Source organism: Rattus norvegicus, chromosome 4 (assembly GCF_021556685.1).
Source record: "Rattus norvegicus strain SHRSP/BbbUtx chromosome 4, alternate assembly SHRSP_T2T, whole genome shotgun sequence".
Lineage (NCBI taxonomy): Eukaryota > Metazoa > Chordata > Mammalia > Rodentia > Muridae > Rattus > Rattus norvegicus.
This window is the reverse complement of record NC_141537.1, coordinates 33,636,841-33,658,814: the sequence shown is the minus strand read 5'-3', so window position 1 is coordinate 33,658,814 and position 21,974 is coordinate 33,636,841. Positions and strand designations below refer to the sequence as shown.

At 43.9% G+C, this 21,974-nt stretch overlaps 2 protein-coding genes across 11 annotated transcripts in view; one reads left to right on the top strand and one right to left on the bottom strand.

The window, feature by feature from the left end:
- Window positions 1-337: 337 nt before the first annotated feature.
- Peg10 (paternally expressed 10) lies at window positions 338-13,539 on the bottom strand. Of its 2 annotated transcripts, none has more exon segments than NM_001401348.1 (3): window positions 338-6,782; window positions 9,170-9,256; window positions 13,332-13,539. In NM_001401348.1, coding segments are annotated over 1 exon segment (3,267 nt in total). In that variant the 5' UTR covers window positions 6,673-6,782; window positions 9,170-9,256; window positions 13,332-13,539; the 3' UTR covers window positions 338-3,406.
- Window positions 13,540-13,750: 211 nt separating this feature from the next.
- Sgce (sarcoglycan, epsilon) overlaps window positions 13,751-21,974 on the top strand; it is a 70,789-nt gene continuing 62,565 nt past the window's right edge. For 8 of the 9 annotated variants that reach the window (XR_015685715.1, XM_087658439.1, XM_087658437.1 and 5 more), the window contains exon 1: window positions 13,751-13,927. Coding sequence is in view for 8 of the 9 variants with exons in the window: in XM_087658439.1 (XP_087514565.1) it covers window positions 13,819-13,927 (109 nt within the window). In the remaining variant the exon portion in view is untranslated. 9 annotated transcript variants of the gene reach the window in all.

The following is a 21,974-nucleotide window of genomic DNA, read 5'->3' as shown; positions in this document are numbered from 1 at the left end:
TGAATGGTATATTAATGAATTTCAAGTGTTCCAAGTCATAATAGGATTAATAATCATTGTTATGGAATCTGTTGTGAGGGGATGACTTTGTTAACCTCACAGCTTGACGGAGTTAGCATGCTGGGTATTATCATTGATGATGTACTGTGTGACAGGTGACACCACCCCCAGGCCAAACTTGTTCCCATACCCACTCTTCCCCACCAACTCTTTTTCCATTTGGCCCCTCCCCAACCCCTTATCTTCCTAGCTCCCACCCTTTGTCAGTGCAGAACCATCCCACCACTCCTCCCTCCATTCTTATGCCAGTGGGCGCTGAAATAATCAGGACACAATATGCCTTAACCACTAAGTCTTTATTTATTGAATTTTTATTGTAACATCCATACAGTTTTAGTAATACAAAGAAATAGAGTAAAGAGAATACAGTAATATAGTTTGAAGGGTGGGGTTGGGAGGGGGGGAGGAAAGAAGGGGTAGGTTGTGGAGGGGGGGAGGAAGAAGTGGTAGGTTGGGGAGGATTGAAGAGGGAGTGGGTTATGGAGGGGGGAAGGAGAAATAGTGAGTTAGGAAGGGGAGGGGTGGGCTATGGAGTTAGAGGGAAAAGGGGGTTGGTTAGAGATTGGGGATGGAAGAAGAAGTTTAAGGAGGAGAGAGAGAAGGGATAGGGAAAGAGCTTTTATTCATCATTTTCCTACAATTTCCATTAACATTTACCATTCAACATTACAACCTTCATTCCAGCAACAGTTTTATCAAATGATGACTGTCATCTGGCAATCCTAAAATCCCTTGAGTTCATTCCCAGAGCCTGTATTAGATTTCTCTAATCATCTTTTACCTTTCACTAGAATTTTATCCATGTCCAATTCACTTCTAAAACACTGATTTCCCTGTAGTTCCCTCTGAGCTCGACTATAAAGGTACAGTTGTAGGGGTAAGTGACAAATAAGTACACTCGTCCACTTGTTGAGGTATTTGATCTAACTTATCCTATGTAATCTATCTTATCCTATGTGATCTACCTTATCCTATCTTATCCTAACTTATCCTAACTTATCCTATCTTATCCTAACTTATCCTAACTTATCCTAACTTATCCTAACTTATCCTAACTTATCCTAACTTCTTAATTTCCTAAATTACCCACCCACCTATGATTACTTAACAGTCCCTCCCAGCCCAAAATACTTATGATTATCTATCCCCTATTCTTAATTGACTATAGGAAAAAAGAAAAAACAAAAAAGAAAAACAATGCAATGTTTGACAACTCAACAGCAAAACTCTGAAACAAGCAAAACAATCCATTCCCATTAGATGCGTGTTCCCTCTCCAGCTGAATATGTAGCATGATTCCTGCAGACTCTTCTCTTCCACAGGCGGTCCTTCATGACTGGTCAGGTCTCTCCGACAGGATGCTCTCTGTTGCTAATTGGAAAGGTGTGGGATGCGGGATGTCCAAGAGGATACCTGTAAACTTAGACACAAGACTAGACTGCACCGTACAGATGCCCATCTCAAATCACTCTCAGCAAAATGCCTCCTGGTACAAACGAAACTGACTTTGTGGTGAACTTCATGACCAGCAATAGAAACTCTCACACCTCCTTCATCTTTAATCAATAAGGACTGCAAATTTGGGCCCACAGCCAATTAGTTCATTTTGTTAGTTTATATTCTCCTCCCATTCCAACTTTCTTTTTTCTTACCAATAAATGAATGAAGGCATTTTTGTTGGAAATGCCGAAATTGAAAGAAAAAATTTGAACAATGTAAATTTGATCAACAGAAGCAAATTGAATAGAGAGAAAGGAAACTTAACAAAATTTCAGTACTATAGAGTAAATTTACGATCACTTATCCTTAACACCTAACATTATAGAAAATACATATAGAATTAAAGCATCGTACACACTGCCAAACAGTCACTGGCAAGCTTCAGAACAATCCAGTGTCAGGGATGTCCTCTGCGAGCTATGAACTCACACCAGCATGATCTTCTTGACTGAGGTGGTCAACTTCTCCAATCATTTGCTTGCGGGAGTGGCAAATGTCCGTGTGTATATGCCAGGGCTGCAGATGATGACCCATTTCTAGGCCCTCTGCAGCTTGAAGTTCAAATGAGTTAAAAATGCATGAAGGATAGGATGGAGATCTGAGGTAAACTGAAGCAATGTTTCATAAAGTAAATCAGAAACACAAATGCACCATTTCAAAGTAAGACTGGAAAACACTCAGTGATTGACAAGCTTTCTGATTCCCAGTGAACAAGAATCAATAGCCAATTAGGTTCTTCTTTTAATATGAGTAATTTCTCTTGGTGATTTTTAAAGGCCAAATTGATAGAATTGAGATTGTACTGTAATTCAACAGAAATTCTGAAGGCATAGTCAACACTTTAAAATCCTATAAAAAAAAAAACAAAATAACAAGAACAAAAACAATGAGAAAAAAAAATCCACTAAACTACTTAAAACATGCAAGGTTAAGAAAGAGATAACGCTGATGGAAAAGAAACTTCACCATCAAGATTCTTCTTCGACAGGTAAACTGAAATAAAAACCATGTTATGTCCTACTGCTCAAACTGTGTTTGGCAATGGGAGACTGTGCTGAGACGCATGCTCCCTTAGGCCTGCCTCTTTCTTCTTGCACAGCAGCAAAACGGAGTCTCAGCAATCAGGCAGAACGGTGACAAATCTTGCAGCAGGGTTAATGGTAGTAGTTGAGAATCAAACAGAAAGAGAGGTTGAACAAATGTTTCAAGGTAGTAGCAAGAGACTTCATTCTTCGACGTTCGTATCTTCAAGACGATGCCCAGTGCTCTAAAAAAGCCCCAAGTCCTTGGGTACATGTGATTTGCACCAGAATGTGAAGGCACACTCACAAGTCAGTCTGAGAGAGCACTTCCTTTTCAAGCTGAGGTGTTTCGTGTTGCAGAGAACCAGTCGAGTTGCTGCTCCTTGAAAATTAACGGAATCATGAAGATGGAGTTTGAAGATGGTGAAGTTTCATAGGGTGCAGCAAGAGGATCACGGAAGCCTTTCTATACTGCACCTAAAAGTCTGGCTTCCTTCATAAGGTGCCCGGGATACGGGCAGGTCACGTCTTCCTTCCTTCTCTTCTTCCTCTTCTCTCCCTCTGTATGAAACCAGCATGTCCTGTGCTCGTATCAGCTTCTTTGTAAAGACAATTGGCAGCCTCTGTTTGAGATGGTGAGAGGTTTTAAGACTTAAAACCGAGGCCTATCAACTTACAAATTGGCAGTCACGATGGAAACTGACTTTAGATCTGCATGCGTTTATGCCTCAGAAGGCCTGAAGATCCAATAGCATACAGTCATTGATTGAGAAGCCGCACAGGATCAAGTTGAGGGCAGAGAGTACGAAGGACGTGACAAATATCTATGCGGCACTGTAGGATGATGCTGGTGGAGGTGGCGGCGGCGGTGGAGGTGGTGGCGGCGGCGGCGGTGGCGGTGGTGGCTGTGGAGGAGGATACTGGGGCACTGGAGGCTGGCGGTGCATATTTGGACACCAGGTGATGACAACAGGTACAAGGATGATTCTTCCATGAATATCTCGTCCGACTGGGTACCATGCAGTCATCGTGTGCTGACCTGAATAGACGACATAGGCAGGAAATGGGTAGCCAGGAACTTGGACAAATTCGCCATAGGTTGCCAGGTGTGCAGGGTCTCCCATATTTGGAAGAGACAGGCGAAGGTACTGATTTTGGATGGTGCCATTCTGTGGAGCTCGGCAATTGTAAGTGACTTGGAGTTTCCACCCTCTTTTCACTTGCAGGACTTGGGCTCCATTCGGTGCAACTGTTGGGGTCATGAGTCCATCTTTCACATTCCTGTCCACGAAATTTCTCAGGGCAGCCATTTCAGATTCAGACAGTGAGTACAAATGTCCACTGGGGATGCTGTGCGCTCCAGGAATCGTCTCGATGTGAGGGTCCACCAGCCGGTGACCCGGATAGACATGCTCATCCACAGGTGTGTACACATTCTGGACGTAGTAATACCTCACAGGTTGGAAAACTCTGAATCCAGCCACTTGGTAGAAGAAAGGTTGGTTTGGTTGCAAATTCGGATGCAAATTTGGATGCACATTTGGATACAGATTCGGATGCACATTTGGATACAGATTCGGATTCAGGTGAGGATTCAGGTGAGGGTTCAGGTGAGGGTTCAGGTGAGGGTTCAGGTGAGGATTCAGGTGAGGATTCAGATGAGGATTCAGATGAGGATTCAGATGAGGATTTATGTGTGGATCCTGATGGGGACCCTGATGAGGATCCTGATGGGGACCCTGGTGGGGACCCTGGTGGGGATCCTGGTGGGGACCCTGGTGGGGACCCTGGTGGGGATCCTGATGAGGACCCTGATGGGGACCCTGATGAGGATCCTGATGGGGACCCTGATGGGGACCCTGGTGGGGATCCTGGTGGGGATCCTGGTGGGGATCCTGCTGGGGATCCTGCTGGGGATCCTGCTGGGGATCCTGCTGGAGATCCTGCTGGAGATCCTGCTGGGGATCTGGATGCAGCTGCTGAGACAGATCCGGAGGCTGAGGGGAATCCGGAGGAGGATGGTCATGTGAATCCGGACGGTGACACGGTTCTGGATGGTTCCGTGGATCTGGATACAGAAGGTGCTGCATATCCGAATGCAGATGGTGGTACAGATAGTGCTGTAATTCCGGATGCAGATGGTGCTGCAGATAGTGCTGCAGCTCTGGCCGCAGGTGGTGCTGCAGATAGTGCTGCAGCTCTGGCTGCAGACACTGCTGCAGATAGTTCAGCACTTGCGGATGCAGATGCTGCTGCAGATAGTGCTGCACTTCTGGATGCAGACGTTGCTGCAGATGCTGCTGCAGAGAGAGAAAGGGGTCTGGATGCACATGCTGCTGCAAATTCGGATGCACATTCGGATGTAGAGGAGGATGCGGTACTGGAAATAGTAGAGGAGGAGGTATCTGAGCAAACACGCGGCAGCGAAGTCGGCAGTAATCAGAGTTGAAGACAATGGAGCGAGCGCTCCAGGTAATATTCGGGTCATGTGTGCTCAGCCAACGAATTCCCAGGACAATAGGAAAGAAAGGAGACTGAGTCACATCAAAGGACAGTATCTCTCGGTGGTCTCCCAGGTCAACTATCAGGTGATGCGTTTCCAGAATGATTGGGCCAGAGGCAATAGGATGTCCATCAATGGCTTCAACCATAATTGGCCATTCTTTGATTCTTAGAGGAATTGCATTTTGAATGACGAAATTTTGATCGATAAAGTTGCCAGATGCACCAGAATCAATCATAGCGCGGACGAAGAGGGTGGGTCTTCCAGGGATATGGATTTGAAGCATCACCTGAAGATGGGGAGTCGAAGCCTCCGAGGGTGGGGACCTTATTATTTCTGGCCCTGTCGCTGAAGGTCCCCCTACAGCGGGGCCGGGGAGTTTCCCGACGGTGAATTTTTAGAGGCTTTCGCTGGACACGTGTCGGCAAAATGTCCTCCGTTGCCACAGTATAGACATAAGTTCATTTTGCGGCGTCTTTCTTTTTCTTCCTGGGACAGGCGCATGCGGGCACCTCCCACGGGCTCAGTGGGATCAGGCTGGTTGACTGGAGGCATCGCCGAGGCACTTGGTAAGGAATCGGAACTGTCATCGTCATCATCTTCGTCATCATCATTATTGTCATCATCATCATTAGCAGCAGCGGCGGCGGCGGCGGCAGCAGCGGCAGCGGCGGCGGCGGCGGCGGCGGCGGCGGCGGCGGCGGCAGCAGCAGCAGCAGCAGCACGCTCACGGGTCAGCCTTCTCTCGATGTGAATGCACAGAGTGATCAGATCAGTCAGAGTCTTGGGATCCTCCTGGCGAGACAGCTCTGCTCGAATGTCGTCGTTGAGGCCTTCCTGGAACTGATCAATCAGGGCAGGCTCCGTCCAATCCAAGTCCTGGGCAATCATCTGGAATGCATTGGAGTAGTCCACAATAGAACTTGGGCCCTGACGCAGACGTCTGATCTTGCGTTTGGCAGCTTCACGTCTCTGAGGGTCTTCAAACACGTGCTTCAGCTCCATCATAAAGGCAGTGTAGTTGTGCATCAGGTAATTGCATCTTTCCAGCTTGGCAGAAGCCCAGCGGGCGGCACGGCCAGTCAGCATGCTTGTCACGAAGCATACACGGACACGGTCAACTGAGAAATCTCTGGTGCTCCTTTCCATGAACATCTGGCACTGGTATATGAAAGGACCCAGCAAGTCAGGGTTGCCATCAAACTTCTCAGGAAGGTCTTCAAGGTCATCATCGGTGTAGAGTGCTGGGGCAGCGGCCGCTGCAGCACCTTGAAGCTCAAGGTCATCATCATCACTGTCCTCAGGGACACTGATTTGAACCTGCTCAGGTTCAGGCTCAATTTCATCATCATCATAGTCATCTAAATGATCCAGGAAACTGTAGCTCTGTGCGAGTAGCTCCACCTGGTCCAGCAGGCTGATATTCTCAAACTGCCTGTTCATCTGTTCTTCAAAGTCGATCTCTTCAGGGAACTCCTCCTGTTCCTCGACGTTGGGCACGCTCTCGGGAGCATTGTTGTTGTTGTTGTCGTTGGGTGGTGGAGGAGGAGGTGGCGGCGGGCAGTCCGAGGAACCACCCGAAGCCATGGTGGTGGAAGGGGCCCTCCCAGGTGTGGCTTCACTCCTCTAGGGAGGGAGCCCTGGATCCTGGGACCCTTGTGGTCGGCGTGGTTTTGGTTTTTAAGACCCGCCTGTTCCTGTAAATGACAACAAAAGCATACATTCAACAAATACATTCAAAGCAGTTGCTATAAGCTGGGATTTAAGTGTTCAAAGATTCCTTGATAATTATCAGTTGATAATTAATCAACAGAATGCATGCCCTCAAGAGGAAGAGGTAATCATTCACAAAATAATTAAAAACATACTACTTCTTGATGTCCAGATATCCTAAATGTTTCTTCTCCTAAGAAGCCATCTGCTTTTTATAATTAACAATATACGTCCTTCATCAGTAGCACAAATACCTATACGATCTATAAAAGAAAGGGGACAATGGCCAACAAGCAAGTTTGGGGTTTGTTTGTTTGTTTTGGGTACGGAGGTCGCACACCAAGAAACTTCCAACGCAGAGATAAATAGGAAACAAATTATGCAAAATAATTCCAACATCATACCTTTTACTAATAAGAATGTTAGTAGAAAATAACAGTCCTAATCAATAAGAAACCACACGCATGAGAGGTGGGTATTAAAACCATAATTCCTGTACTCATTACCTCTGAAAAAAATCAAAGCAGTTGGCCAAATCTCACATCAGAGGTGCACCCTTAACAATGAAGACTTAACTATCAAATCAAATGACAACCACTATCACAAAAGCCACAAAATTATCTAATTGCTTTTATGACCACAAATTAACTTCCTCGGGAGAATTCTCTATGGGCCAGAAAAGGACTGAACAGCTCAGGGGGATGTCAGTTTACTTTATTAGGCAACCATTAAACAAATATTAATTGATGCCTCCTTGGAAGAAACGGACTATATACTAGAACATTTTTTTTAAAATGCCTGATACTAGCACACTTCAAAAATCCATCATGTTTTAATTAATAATTTATTAATTAATTTAATTAAATAATATAGGTAAGGGGGGTAGGGGGTGAAAGGGTAGAAGGGTGAGGGATGGGAGGGGGAGAAACTTCTCAGAGGCAAAGGGGAGGGGGAAGGGGTTGAAGAAGGAGGGGTGGGGAGGAAGGGAGAAACATTTGGAATGTAGACAAGTAAAAATAACTTAATAAAAAAGAAGTCTAAAAAGATAACATAGGTAGAAATCACTGAATTATAACTCTTAACTGACTAATAAGGTTATTAATTATATAACAAAAGGCTACTTTCTGTCTAAGTGGGGAGGGTCTATGACTATTGCAACTTAGGCATCGTGAGTCTAAAGATACTTAAAAATTTTACTTTATTAGTCAAAGTAATACAGAACTTCATTTGCATTAAAGGTCACTAGTATGTAGCCTTTAGTTTTTAATTGAACATTTTCAAAAGGGCCCCGCCCAAAGGCTCATAAGATTAAGGTGTAATGAACATGAATTCTAAGTAGGTGAGTAACTCCGTGTGGGGGGGAACATATGTTTAAATGTTTTCATTGTGATTACAGTGAAATCGCAGCACAGTGTCTGCCTATATACTTCCTGAGAAATAGGGTTCAATGGAATTAGAGTGATTAATACTTATGTATTTGTGAGGCTCTTGAATTATAAAAATTTAAATAATTGTAGTAAAGAACAAAAAGTTCAAAACTTTGTAATTAGACAGTTCAGCAAACTTTTAAAAAAGTTTAATAAAGTTTATTAAAGTTAAAGAAAATATGAAAGTTTGAGCTTATAAACAACTTTGAAGTTTAAAGCTTAAAACTTTAAAGTTTTGAAAACTTGGTACTTGGACAGTCTAGCAAACTTTTTAAAAAGTTTAACAAAGTTTATTGAAGTTTTAAAAAAACATTTGAAAAGTTTGAACTTGGGGTTGGGGATTTAGCTCAGTGGTAGCCCTGGGTTTGGTCCCCAGCTCCAAAAAAAAGAAAAGAAAAAAAAAAAAGTTTGAACTTACAAACAACTTTGAAGTTTAAAGCTTAAAACTTTAGAAAGTTTTGAAAACTTTGTAATTGGACAGTCTAGCAAACTTTTTAAAGAATTTAACAAAGTTTATTGAAGTTACAATAACTTTATGTTTGAACTTACAACTTTTAAGTTTAAAGCTTAAAACTTTTTTGAAAGTTGTTTGGAAAGTTTAAAACTTTTTAATAGTTACAAACTTGTAATTAAAAAAAGCTCACTACAAGTTTAGGATATAAAGTTTAAAACTTTTGAACAGTCATAAGTTTAAAGGTAAGTTTTTTCCTTTGATCAATCAAGGCAAAATGGGTACTAACTAATTTCCATGAAACTAAAAAGATAAAAACTTTTTAATTAGAAAAGTTAGCTAATATTTTAACCTGTTGAATATTTTTTTTAAAAAAAGGAAAACTGACATCCCACATGATACCTGTTCATCCTTGTCCCCTCCCCCCTGCTTTCTTAACAAACACTGCAACCCCCCACCCCAACCTTTTAAGCCCCTCCCCTGTGATAACCACCTGGAGATATTTTCCTTTTGTCTTAAGTTGTTCCTATGGCATTTCCAATAAGCAGAGCACACAGGTGACTAAAGTGTGACTTGTCATCTAGAAAAGAAAAGAAAAAAGAAAAAAAAACCTTCAAAATATAAATTAAAACCTTTCTTAAGATGGTCTCAGAGAGGCCTAGTACAGACTGACTCAGGTCAGGAAGGTTTAGCCCTACTGGGCTGGGCTTTATTGTGGCCAGGTCTGGTGGACATTAACAGCTATAAAAGACAGCTAACTATAGGTCAGAATCTGCATTAGGAAACCAGCAATCAATCATTTAATTAATTAGTAAGATCATTTAAAGTGGGCTTAGAGCTAAGATAATGGGGAGGTGCTGTACTCCCACAACTTGGGGTGTGCCCCTCCCATCAAGATATTCAAGGGGGCTTGCTTTTGCTTTTTAATAATACAATGCTGGTTAAACAAATTAAGTGCCTCATTTGGCAGGTGAGGTCACCAGTTGAAGATCTGTGACCTTCACCACTCCCAGGCCTTACCCCTGGGGAGAGGGGGGACTTGCAATTTTGGGGTGGGACTCTACTCCAAAACTGAGTAGTTAGTTTTAATCGTAAAAAGTAATAGGATCTTGGGCAAACTGGTTAACAGTAATCATAAACAAGGAATGACAATGTTTACTGTTGGGCAGCACAGGTTGATGATGAGCAAGAAGCATTTTGACTTCATTTTAATTTCACTTAAAAATTGTGGCTCCTCAAATTCCCCCTTAAAGGGCTGGACTGGTTGGGGGGAATGGGGGGATGGGTGAGCTCCCATTCCTGAAAACTGAGTTCACACTGTATAAGCCAAGCTGCTTGAGACAGGACCATATTTATATGATAATTAAGTTTTAGTCAATTAAAAATAAACAAATAAATTTGATTAATTATTAACTCTTTAAAATGACTTCTTCCAAGTTTTAATTCCCCTGAACACAAAGAGCAATAATAGTAAGTAAAATCATATGTAAATGTCTCATTAGGAAATGAAACACCATTAGTCAACTTTTAGTTGCTTTAAAATCTCCTTTTCTTAGTATTACCTGGATTATTTGTGCAATATAATTTGCATACATTTTTTCAGTATTTTGAATCTCTTTAATATACAGACAAAATTTACAAAGCATGCATTTCAAGCTGTAATTATAAGCATATATACATCCCACAGATAGTTATACACTAGGGAGGGGCATTAAGAAGGCAAGAGCTTGGTGGAGCAAAAGCCCCTGTTTCTCCCTCATAGTCTATAATATATGGAACCAGATTTTTTTAAAATTGCTTCATTAATTTAGAAACATTTTGGCTTCTCTGTAAATTATACAGATGTTTAATTAAGCCAGTTGAAACAATCTATGTCTTACAATGTAACCACTCTGTTACATCATGCAAAATTTAAATGTCAATATGTAGCATTAATAACCCACTTGCCCCAAGTGTAAATTAGCTTTTTATGAAAAAAGCTAATTACTTGGGACACCAAATAATTAGCTTTTTATGAAAAAAGCTAATTACTTGGAATAACAAATAATTAGCTTTTTATGAAAAAAGCTAATTATTTGGAATATAACTTAGTTGATTCACATTATAATTACAGCTTACATTACTGAAGTTCAAAAACATACTTTTTTAAAAAGAAACTTTTAATTGTGTTTTCAAAAGGGGCAGCAACTCAACTCAGGACAGCAAAGCACCATAGGAAAAAGGCACAAAAATGCAAAAAAGCCTGAAGGCCAGCAGCAAGACAATAATTTATTCGGACTTCAACACACAATTAATTAATCCTTACTATGCGCCAAGCACACCTTTACAAGCAGGCCAGGCAGGCCCAATCACCTAGAATTTTTAAGAAACAAAAACAACAACAAACCTGTTCTACGCTAATAAACATCTCTCCCAGAAGCCAAGCTATAACACCAAAGCCACTGAAAACTCCTAAGAAACACAGTGCTCGTCACCTCTGTCTTTGTAGTTACCAAAGCATTTAATTTCAGGAAGTCCAATGGTGTCTTGATAAAATAATTAAATTTGAAAATATTAAATTTAATTTTTAATTTAAAATAAAATTAAAATTAATTGCCTTCATTGCTTTAAGGCATCAGCTACGTCTTCTTACTAGTTCCCATATCCCACTATCAGGAGTTTTAATTGTGGGATCTTTTTATTTAATAATGCAATGCACTTATTAAAAGTGCATTTGCTTGCCAGGTATACTTATTATTGTGACTGTTAATTATTCTTATTATTCTTATATTTACTAGACACCTGTGGACAAAAAGTAAAACCGCGCAACAGAGAAACCGCAGGGAGGCGGGGCTGTGCAGCCAGGCTCAGACAGGGCAGAGGCGCACTTGCGCAGTGGAGGCATACCTGAAGGGAGGGGCTGCGGCCCACAGTGCGCAGGCGCAGGCAGGCTGAGGGAAGGCGGGGCTCTAGGCCTCCTCAGAGGAGGAGCTATGGGAGGAGCTGGACATTAAGAGAGGCGGGACCTGGGCCGGCCTCCTAGGAGGAGGCGGGCTAAGGGAAAGGCGGGGCCTTGTCAGGCCGCCTCAGAGGAGGCGGGCCTTGAGGGCGGGGGCTAAGTAGGCTGTCCCAAAGGCATCAGCACTCGGGAGGTGGGGCCTGTGGAAGCATGTTCTGGAAAGGCGCGCGACAGGCGACGCGCGCAGACGAGGCGCGCAACCTCTCTGCAGATGAGACAAGGCTAGGATGGGCGGGGCAGGTCTGAGACTGGCTGCTACAGGGCTGCAGAATGTCTGCATGCCTCCCCCCGCCCCCCTACCTCCCCGACCCCTCCCAACCACCAAATTCCTTCCGTAGAGCAAGAGCAAACCCCCACCTCCCATCTCGGCTTCGGACCCACCCAGCAAACCGGACTGTCTCCACAAACTGTTGCTGGACACCAATTCGTGCCCCCGAGTCTATTGCACCGTCACCTCAATCAATCACCACTAGACAAGGCAGCCCATTCTGCCATCTCCAAAATCCAGCACCCCTCCACTCTACTGCCGTAAGCAGGAGTCCCGTGGGCAGAATGTTAAACACCAATTTTTGGCCTCTCAGGGCTCCATTTTGTCTACCACCACCACCATCATGCAGATGGACGTCTGACCAGAAAACGCAACGCGTTTTGATCCGAAAGGTAAACCTGTGTCGCCTCTTCCCCGAGGAGAGAGTTGTACTCTCTCGTCTTTCCAACGCTACACTACTTTCCGCGTAGCTCGAGTCTGCACGTCTTTTGCCTCTGCCGCAGTTTGTAGCGCATTTCTAAGCCCACTCTTGTTGCGCTTTTGCATTTTGTGACTCTCCTGCAGCTCGGAATTGAGTGCGTGAAGCAAGGAGTCGGTTTGTGTATCTCTGGAGTTCGGGCTGGTTTGTGGCGCATGAAGCGCCGGTTCGCCCGTTCGCCCGTTCGCCAGTTCGCTCGTTCGTACAGCGAAGCGCATGAAGCGCCCATTAGTACACTGAAGGCATGAAGCGCCCATTAGTACATCGAAGCGCATTAAGCACTCATTAGTACATCGAAGCGCATGGCGCCCATTAGTACATCGCAGCGCGTTAAGCGCCTATTAGACGATCGAAGCGTAAGAAGCGCCCATCAGTTCGTGCCGCATGGAGCGCCTATTAGTATTTCGTAGCGCATGAAGCGCCTATTAGTATTTCGTAGCGCGTAAAGCGCCTATTAGTATTTTGTAGCGCATGAAGCGCCCGTTAGTTCAGCACAGCGCAAGAAGCAGCCGTCTGCAGCGCAACTAAAGCGCTTATCCGTTTGTAGCGCGGCATTCAAGCGCCAAAGAGTAGCGGAGTAGCCAGCCACTTTGCAGCGCATTTGAGGAGCTCATCGCAATTCGGTCCGTAGCTCATGTGCGTCTGCAGCTCATCGCTGTCCGCAGCTCATGCGTCTACTGACCAATGCTGGACGCGAGTCATGGAAACCGAAGTCCCGGACCCAAAGCCGTGAAGACTTGCTTTCCATGCTCTCGTCTCAGGATGCGGCCACTGAAGGCAGGCGTGACAAAATTCGCGAGGAGATATTCTGGGGGCGCTACTTTATCTCCCGCAGCTCCTGGGAAGAAAAATCGGGGATTGCGTGTGATCATTTTCGGGTAAAAAAAAAAAAATCCTCACCGCATACTCACCACACGAGGATCCTCTGCGATGACACGAAGGATGAGGGGTCCGGCGACGGCCGGGCCCACTGGGTGACCGCGGTCCGGAGAAGGCTCCGGACCGCAGCCCACTCAGCGGACCTTGGCGAAGCTTGGTGGACCTTCTCGGTTGGTGGCTCTCCTCAGGTCGTAGTTGGTCAGGATTCTTCGACACACACCAACTGAAGTTGGAAACGCGTGTACCGAGAGCCCGGACTGCTTGCCTTATATAGAGAGATCCTAGGAGGGGGGCGCCAAATCCCAGCGTGCTTCGCGAGCTGGCGGGGGCGGAGGGGGGGCGCGTGGGCGGGCGCCTGGGGGGATGGGTGGGGGCGCGGCATGCACCGCTTTGGCCCGCCGCTAGGGGCAGTATGGGCTCAGGAAGGGGGGTGCACGATGCTGAACTGGCCAAGCTGGGAGGAAAGAAGAAAGGGAGGGGAGGGGAGGATCGAGGACGGACGGCTTAGGCAGGCCAAGAATGCTATTATTCTGGTGGTGGGAGCTGGGAGACCCTTGTGCTTGGACGGGAAAGGGTCGGGGGACACTCAAGATGAGCCCCGCGACCACTGGCACATTCTTACTGACAGGTTAGTGGCCTGCGCGCGACATGGAGGTTCAGGGGCCCACAGGCCGCCGCCTCACCCTCCCCCACTCGGGTTCTGGGGTACCAGGGCGTGCCCGAAGGGTGCTAGTCCTGCTCTATGCCCAATGCGCCCCCCAGCACCCCTCTTTCAGGACACCCTTCAGCCCACCTCCTGGGCCAAGTGGGTCCCTCCCCAGGCTTGACCCCTGGCCTTCTCTTTCTGCACCCCCACGGCCCCTCCCTGTCCAGCAGGGCAGGAATTCAGCTCCAGTTTCCATTAAGGAGTGTACCCCACCTCGCCCCCCCACAGCCTGGTGGTGGACATCTTCTGATCTCTGGAACAGACTTGGGGGTCGCTGCCCCTCGGGGTGGGGGTGGGGGTGGGGGGGTGGGGGCTTTACCCCACAATTGAGACTCTCTGGCCTAGATGTGAGGCAAAGGGCATGGCTGGCCAGCTGCTTATCTCTTACACAAAGATGTACGTCTTTTCTCATTTTCTGGAATCTGGTGGAGAGAAAGACCACCAAAATGTGACATTTAAAAGACCGAATCTCGCCCCCACCCCCACCCCGCTCCCTGCCTTTTTTTAAAGCGTATTTCCTGGTGGCGCGAACCTGATTTTTCTTAGGTTTTTACCGAACACGGAAGCAGGATCATGAAATTCTGGGAGCCAAACGGCGGTGTTCAGGTCAGGGTCAACCATGGCTGGGGGCCGGAGATGCTGCAAAAAGCACCCATTGCCCTACTAAATATGTTACGAAGGGAAATCAAGAACAATTGAAAACAGCTGTAGATGCTTCCAATGTTCTTGGCCGGCTTTGGAAGCTTTCAGCTACGGACTTTGTGAGGTGATTACAAGGTTTACACAGAGACCTCGGCTTCCCCCCCACCCCCGCGCCGTTATGTGTTTCTAAATCTTGTGGGTGAATGAATGTTTTGGGGCGCAGTAACTGTGGGTTCAAACCCTTGAAACAGGTCACCGAGACTAGCTCCAAGCATTTGCTTGGTTCGATTGATATAAACCTGTTTTAAAAAAAAATCTTTTTTAACGTTAGGGAAATTTGCAAAGGAACAAGATATTCAAATGCTGACGGGGAAAGGATGTGAAATAAAACCTTAATGCGGATTCCCGCGGAAGCTGCTCAGAGTCTTAGGTGCGGAGAAAATTAACAATCTGTTGCTAATCTTTGTCCAAAAAGTTAAGGTTAAAAGGAAAATCAAATTGTCTACAAGTGAGTTGGATTTATGAACCACAGCGAAACCTATTTGTTTTTCAAGACTAAAATTGAGTTTATTTCAGCAACATTCCCACAGCTTTTTCTTTCCTTAGAGGAAAAACAAGACTCTGACCCATTGTGTGCGACAAGGTAGAAGGGACCTTGGGCTGTACAAAGCATTAAGCTTTTTAGCATTAAGCAAAAAACTCATTCATTTACTGGGAATCTACTTATTAGAAGTTAAGTGTTGACCTCCATAAATAAATAAATGCAGATTTCCAAGAGCGAAAGACATTTATCTAGGAAATTGGGCGAACATAATCATTTTTTAATTTTAAAATGTTTATCTTTTTCTGCAACACAGACTGATTCCAGGATTTTGAAACATTGTTTATTTAACAGTCCCTGTTCGGATGACTGCGGGACTGTCATATGCTTAGAAGCAGTTTCTTCTCTCCCCAAAGTAAATTCACCTAGCTGTTCACTGATAGCATTGGTTTTTAACAAATGAGACTTACAGCAGACATGGATAAAACATAAGGAAAATCCATGTTTTAAAAATCACCCACCTTTCAGGGTTTGAACTAATTTGACTTTTTCATTCAAAATTTTAACCAGTATTTTTTTACTTATTTATTTACTTATGGCTTAAAAAGTGGAAATGGCTTTGTTGGTGTTTTTGTATTAATAGTAATTCTCTCATGGTCCAAATTCCAGAGGGTACTTTAGTAAGGCAACCAAGATCACCTGTGACATCCTCGGCTTGCTGTGGTGCCTGAAAACTATGGTTTGCCTTTCAGACTTCCCTCTATGCTAACAGAGGTACCTGAAGAATATGGTTTTTTTTTCCATAGGGTTGTGTATATTTTTTCTCAAAATTAAATATTAGATCAAATTAATCCCTCTCCCCTCCCCCCTGTTTTCTTTCTAGGTAGTAGATTTTGAGCATCAAATAACACTCATTTTACAATTTTCTTTGAAAATAAGCTACATTAAATTAATGTTTTCTGATGGGTATATATGAACAGCAATAACACCTAAGTATTTCAAATCATCAAGCTGAGCCGTGGCTCGCTTTCTCAGGATTATGACATGGAGCTATAATTCTGATCAATATCCTTGAGGATTTTTTTCATACTTAACACATAATGTTTTTTTTAACTTTGCTTCAAATTATAATTTTCCTCGGGAAAAGGCAATACCAGCTATTTAGGTAAAACTTTCTTGCTAGCTGGAAGAACAAACAATGTCTAAGTGAATGGACAAAATTAATAAATACTTGAGGGTTTAATTAACGTCAAGTACCAATATGTCCTAATACCGATAGATAAGATCTTAAACAGTCGTGGCGTTGACTATCCAGGTGAGTTTTAGATATTTCCCCGGTGTGGATTATTTTGTGCCAGCTTTTCACAAGGGCCATTGTGAAGCACACACGGTGCTCCTATGTATTATTCACTTCACTAGGTAACTAGCCATCCTTTGTGTTTGAACGCTCTCCATGTTTTCTTTAAGAGTTTGCTCAGGAGCTGTCCTCTCTTGCTTTACCGCCGTTTTTAAGTTTTCAGTGGGGCGAGGGAACTCTGCTTTAACGCCGGGTGGGATTTTGAGGCCGCACATTGTATTTCTTCTGTTTGGTACATTTCACCTATTTTATGGCAACTTGACCTGTATCTGTGATGCTGTTGGTTTACCTCTTATATTTAGGATATGTTCTAGAGGAGTGAGAGGATTTATAGGTCAAAGCAAAGGCAGAGTTTTCACAAGTCAAATAATAAGACTACCTATTTGGACATTTTATTCTTTTAATTGAGAATTCGGTAGGGATGTGAATGTGCTTATTCTTTGCTTGTCGTTGGCTTAGCTTCTAGGAGAGTAGGAGCAAATTATTTCTAAACGAGATAAGAATTTCACTTTTCAAAGAGTAACCAAGGTTCAAATTGTTCCTTTTAATCTATTATTATAACAGTTTGCCATAAACCCAGCAGCTCTAGGTTTACCCTGTGTGTATAGCATAACTTTGTTTCTGGGGAGTAAATTATATCTCTAAGCCAAGTGGAATTTTCACTTGTCTCACAGACTTTATAGACAGCAATGAACACGCCATAAAAACGGGCTAGAGATAACCTGAGTGAGACAGATAGCTTTCGTTCAGCTTCAAACACTAGTTTCCCATGGGTGAAAATCACCCTTGAAGAGAAGGCTCAAGCAGCGGAGACACCCTGGCTTGTTGAAAGTGTTTCAAGGCAAACACTCAGATAGTTTGTGGATCTGATTAAGTGCGTTGCTTACACATGGTGTTTCTTTCCCTCCACAACTAGTCGATACTCCGATTCTTTTCTCTTTTTCCCTATTTGTCCACCCAGTCTAGCCTTTTATTTTTCCAAGTCTACCTTTCCATAGTCTCTATTTGAAACATGTAAATCTACATTCTGTTTACTGTTTATCTCATTTCCTAGTCTCAGTGTGGAAAGACAGGACCGCGGTTAATCAGATGACACAGGTTGGGTTTGTCTGGTCCATACTTGGGCTGGAAGGGAACCTTTGCACTTTGCCTTGTTTTTTTAGTCTCTATCCTGTGTTTTCCATATGTTCCTAACCTGTCTAACAGAGGAAGGTAGGCAGATGGAGAGATGGACCACACACACACACACACACACACACACACACACACACACACACACACGCACGTTTGGGCATACCATCCAGCCTTTTTTTTTTTTCTCTAAACCTCACTATCCCAATTTCTAGTCTATTCTTTCCTAGCTTATCACCTTATTAAGTCTAAATAGCAATGTAATGTTGTAGGGGAGTAGAGAGGGGAAAGGGAAAGAAAGCAGCATGAGGCTGAGGCTTCTAGTGATCAACAAGTCCTGTTAGAGACTATTTTTCTGCTTAGAGTTTTCTGGTTGGAAAGAGATTCTCAATGGTCTAAAGCCATTTCACAGGGACTGCTTCCAAGTCAAATTCTCTGTGATTTTCATTGTTAAGTTTTATTTATAAAGGCATGTACCTGTAGTAAAGATAGCAATGAATTAAACAATAATAATAGCAAACTCCATAGAGTGTCACAGCCTGCTGCAGACATTCCCACTGCTCTCCTTGCCTTCCTGGGCTTTGCTCTGTGTGTGTGTGTGTGTGTGTGTGTGTGTGTGTGTGTGTGTGTTTGCACAGATGTGTACTTCTAAGCGGTGTGGGTCCTTTACACCATATTTTGAAAGATAAGTGATTCTTTCTTTCAGGGAAGCAGTTTGCAGGCTGTAGGCTGCTGTGAGAGAGGGTCTGCAGATTAATTAGCAGGTTTGTTGTTTGAGCCGGAGACTGGCTGGGACCAGTGCCGGCCAGGTGTGTATAGGTTATTGCATTTGAAGAAGGAAGAAATGTGGGTAGGGTCACAAATTTTTACCCTGGACAGTGCCTTTAACATTGGTATACATGATTTTGACAAAGATCTAGAAGGCTTGCTTTACAATTTAGGGGTGACTGGAAAAGAGATAGCTGTTACAAATAGATGGCAGCATTTAGAATTTAATACCATTTGGGTTTAGTGCTTAGCTGCAAGCAGTCAGTGTACTATAACTCACTGATTTAAAGAGAAGTAGGGTGACTTTTGTGGGGTTCTTGTTCTTTAGGAAGAGCAGGAAGAAGCTATGGCATGGTGTGGCTTATAAAAATAAAAATACACGTTAGATGGTGATGTTAACTGTAGTGTCCGTACATCATAAAAATAACGGACCTTGCTCTAATCAAACCCATCTGTAGTATCGTGTTCCTTTCTGGCTGTCAGTTTGGAGAGAGTAGTTGACAAATTAGACAACTTGCAGAACAGTCTGTGGGGTTGGTAAGGATCTGGCAACTCTATCACAGCGGCTATTCTCAAAGGGTCTGGAATGTTTAGTTTGAAGTAAACTCCCTTTTCTTTGCTTCAGAGGGCAGAACGAACATGAGTGGGCAAAAGAGCAGGCAGACCCCGCTCCAGACCTTCCTAACAGTACAGCCATCAGGAAAATTAACTCCGGCTATTCTACACAAGCAGAAACATTCACCTCTTTTTGCAGTGGGGGGTTTGAAGACCATTGGACCATATTAGCGTAACTGATATACAAACATGTCAGGTTCTTTTTTTTCCCTCCTTTTGTAAATTTCCTAAAAAGAATGGTCCTATGAATTGCAAGTTTGTATCTCTCTCCTCTGCATTGCAAACTGGAAAATCTGAGAGAAATACAAGACCATTTCCTCCCTGACAAGCACCCTAGTCTCAAGTGTCTTTGCAGAGCCATCTTTTGCCTTTCTCTTCCTTCCAGGGTGTCTTGCCTGGTCTAGAGCTGACTTCTCCTGCCAAGTGGTGGTGGATGCTGGGGACTCCAGGGTTACCTGGCAGGCAAGATGCTGGCCACTGGTCCAATAGCTTGGTATTCGCCTTCTACTTCCTTAGAGGGATGTGGGACAGTAACCCCTCTTTCCCCTGTGGTATCTATCACTTTATAATAAAGTTGAGGGGTTTTGTTTCTTCAGTAACCCCATAAAACCATAATCAACAAATGTAACTTCCAGTCTGTGTGCTTTTAACTGCTTATTAGGATGAGCCTGCTCTCTGCCTGCCTCGAGTGCACATTCCCACTATGTCCTGGGGGAAATCTTTCTTCCTTATCGGGTACACCTGCCCATTGACTGTTTATTTTGATAACCGAATCTAACTTGGGAGACATGTTTGTTCCAAAGTAATTGTGGAGGTTACTGGATTTCCATCCAGGACCTCTTTTACTGAACAGCACTCCTGACTTCATAGGATTTGCATCAAATAACCGGGAACCTTGCAAACTATAGAGGGGTCTGTCAGAGATGCGAAGAAAAGGGAAGCGATTCTGTGGTCTTTGCTCGCCCACTCTCGCCTACCGCTTTCACTCCTGCCTCAGACCTGGAACTTTCTTCTCCGCTCCAGTGGTTAGAAGTCAGCAGGAGAGCCACAGTCATTCTGATTGCATGGAGTGGATTTTTTTACTGTTAAATAACTTTCTCCTCTCTCTCACTCACTGTTTTTTATTCGTTTTGTAACAGTGCCATGCACTTCTGTGAGGTTGCAGTAATACACACAGCCGCTTGCCGTGGCTGTCTTCCCAGTTGCTGGGGATGCCACAGACATTCTTTGGCTCGGCTCCTATTTCCGGGAGAGAAACTCTCAAAAGTGAGGTTATAGCTTGTCAAGGCTCACCTGATCCACAGGCGGCTACTTGCAATTCCTTGAGTGCAGGGCTTGCCCATGTCCCTAAACCACAAAGTAATAATCCCAATGTTTAAGCTTTAAAACCTAGTTATCTTGGGAAATGATGAGGTAGCTTCTGAATGAACATTTGTTGCTGGCGTGACAACTGTTGTGCTCTCAGGAACATTAATGTATTAGTAAAGGCTGCACCATTTTCTTAGCTCGCTCTGGTCAGATTTTTGCTGTTGTTGTTTTGTTTTTGTCTTTTAAATCTTCGCTTAGGGGTTTTAATTTAACGTTTATGTCAGTGGCTTAAAATGTATTTCATTATTTAAGAATCATCTTTAACAGGACTCACTTTCTACCTAATTACCTTAGGCTAATCAGACATTTAGAATAAATCTTTGGCAGCCTGTACCACGGGAATCATCCGTGGCATCTGTTGTGACAAGGAAGGACAGACTTTCTTTTCAGATAAATGAAACCGCTGGTTTCAAAACTGTTCGGGAGATGGGCAGCCTTGGTGTAAATTCCTTCCCATTCTTCGCCTCTTTACTCATTCATCTGGTCACCATTTTGATTATCATGGAGATTGGAGTTCACTCTGAATTTGAAAGAGATCACAGTTAATTTTCCTAGAACAGTTATACCGGGGGTGTTTTACTTCCCTGTTTTTTTTTTTTCCAGCAGTATGCAAAGAGCTAAAGCTTCTGTTTTACCTCTGAATGCAAAGCAAAGGAAACTTGAGCCCTAAGGATTCCGGTTTTCTCTCTTGAGCAAATCGGTGTTTCTTACTAGGCGGTAAAATGATACCGGCTTTTCTCTCCCGTGCAACAGTTAATCAATGTAGCACTTCTGACATCTTTTATTTTCAGTCATTAAAGAGTTGATTCTAATCAAAGACCAGTGACACAGTCGGCTGCTAGATATCTTATCAGAATTTGAATTATACTTTTTTTTTTTGGTCTAGCAGTTTTCCTTCTGAATGTTTAGCCTATGTGTAAACTGGTGGACGTGTTCAAAGATACAGACTTGGATATCTATTGTGGTGTTGATGATAATAATGAAGAACCAGAAAGAAAAAAAAACCTTGGTAACTTTAAGAATGAAGAATTATTTTATACTTTTAGGGGCATCTTGAGTGTTTTTGAGACAGTGTAACCGATGCTGGATAATAGGTGGTCTGAGCTATACCACTTTTTAACCCTACTGAGTTGAAAAAGATGAATCACGCTGTTTTTCTTTTCAGGATTATGCGGTGTGAAGATTAATCAAATAATCGCAGATAAGATTGTACTCTCTGGGACCAAGCTCAATGCTGCCTCGGCAGAGGATTTGTTTAGACTCTAAGAAAGGAGGAAGTTTTTCCCAAGGACGGAAGGAGAGTAAATGTTAGGGAGGTGAGTCAGGAAAGGTGCTTGTGACCCTGAGGGGCTGCGGAGGTCCTGGGCCAGCCAGAGCACACTAAATAAAACGTGCTTAGAGAAGAAAGAGACAGGGAAGGGCGCTTGCCAGCGGGGTCAAGGAGCCAATCTTCCCCGACCCTAGTAGACCACCTTAAAGAGGTTCATCTTTGTACTAACACCAATGGGAGCTCTCAGAGGGGGGTTGAGCAGGACAAGACCAGATTT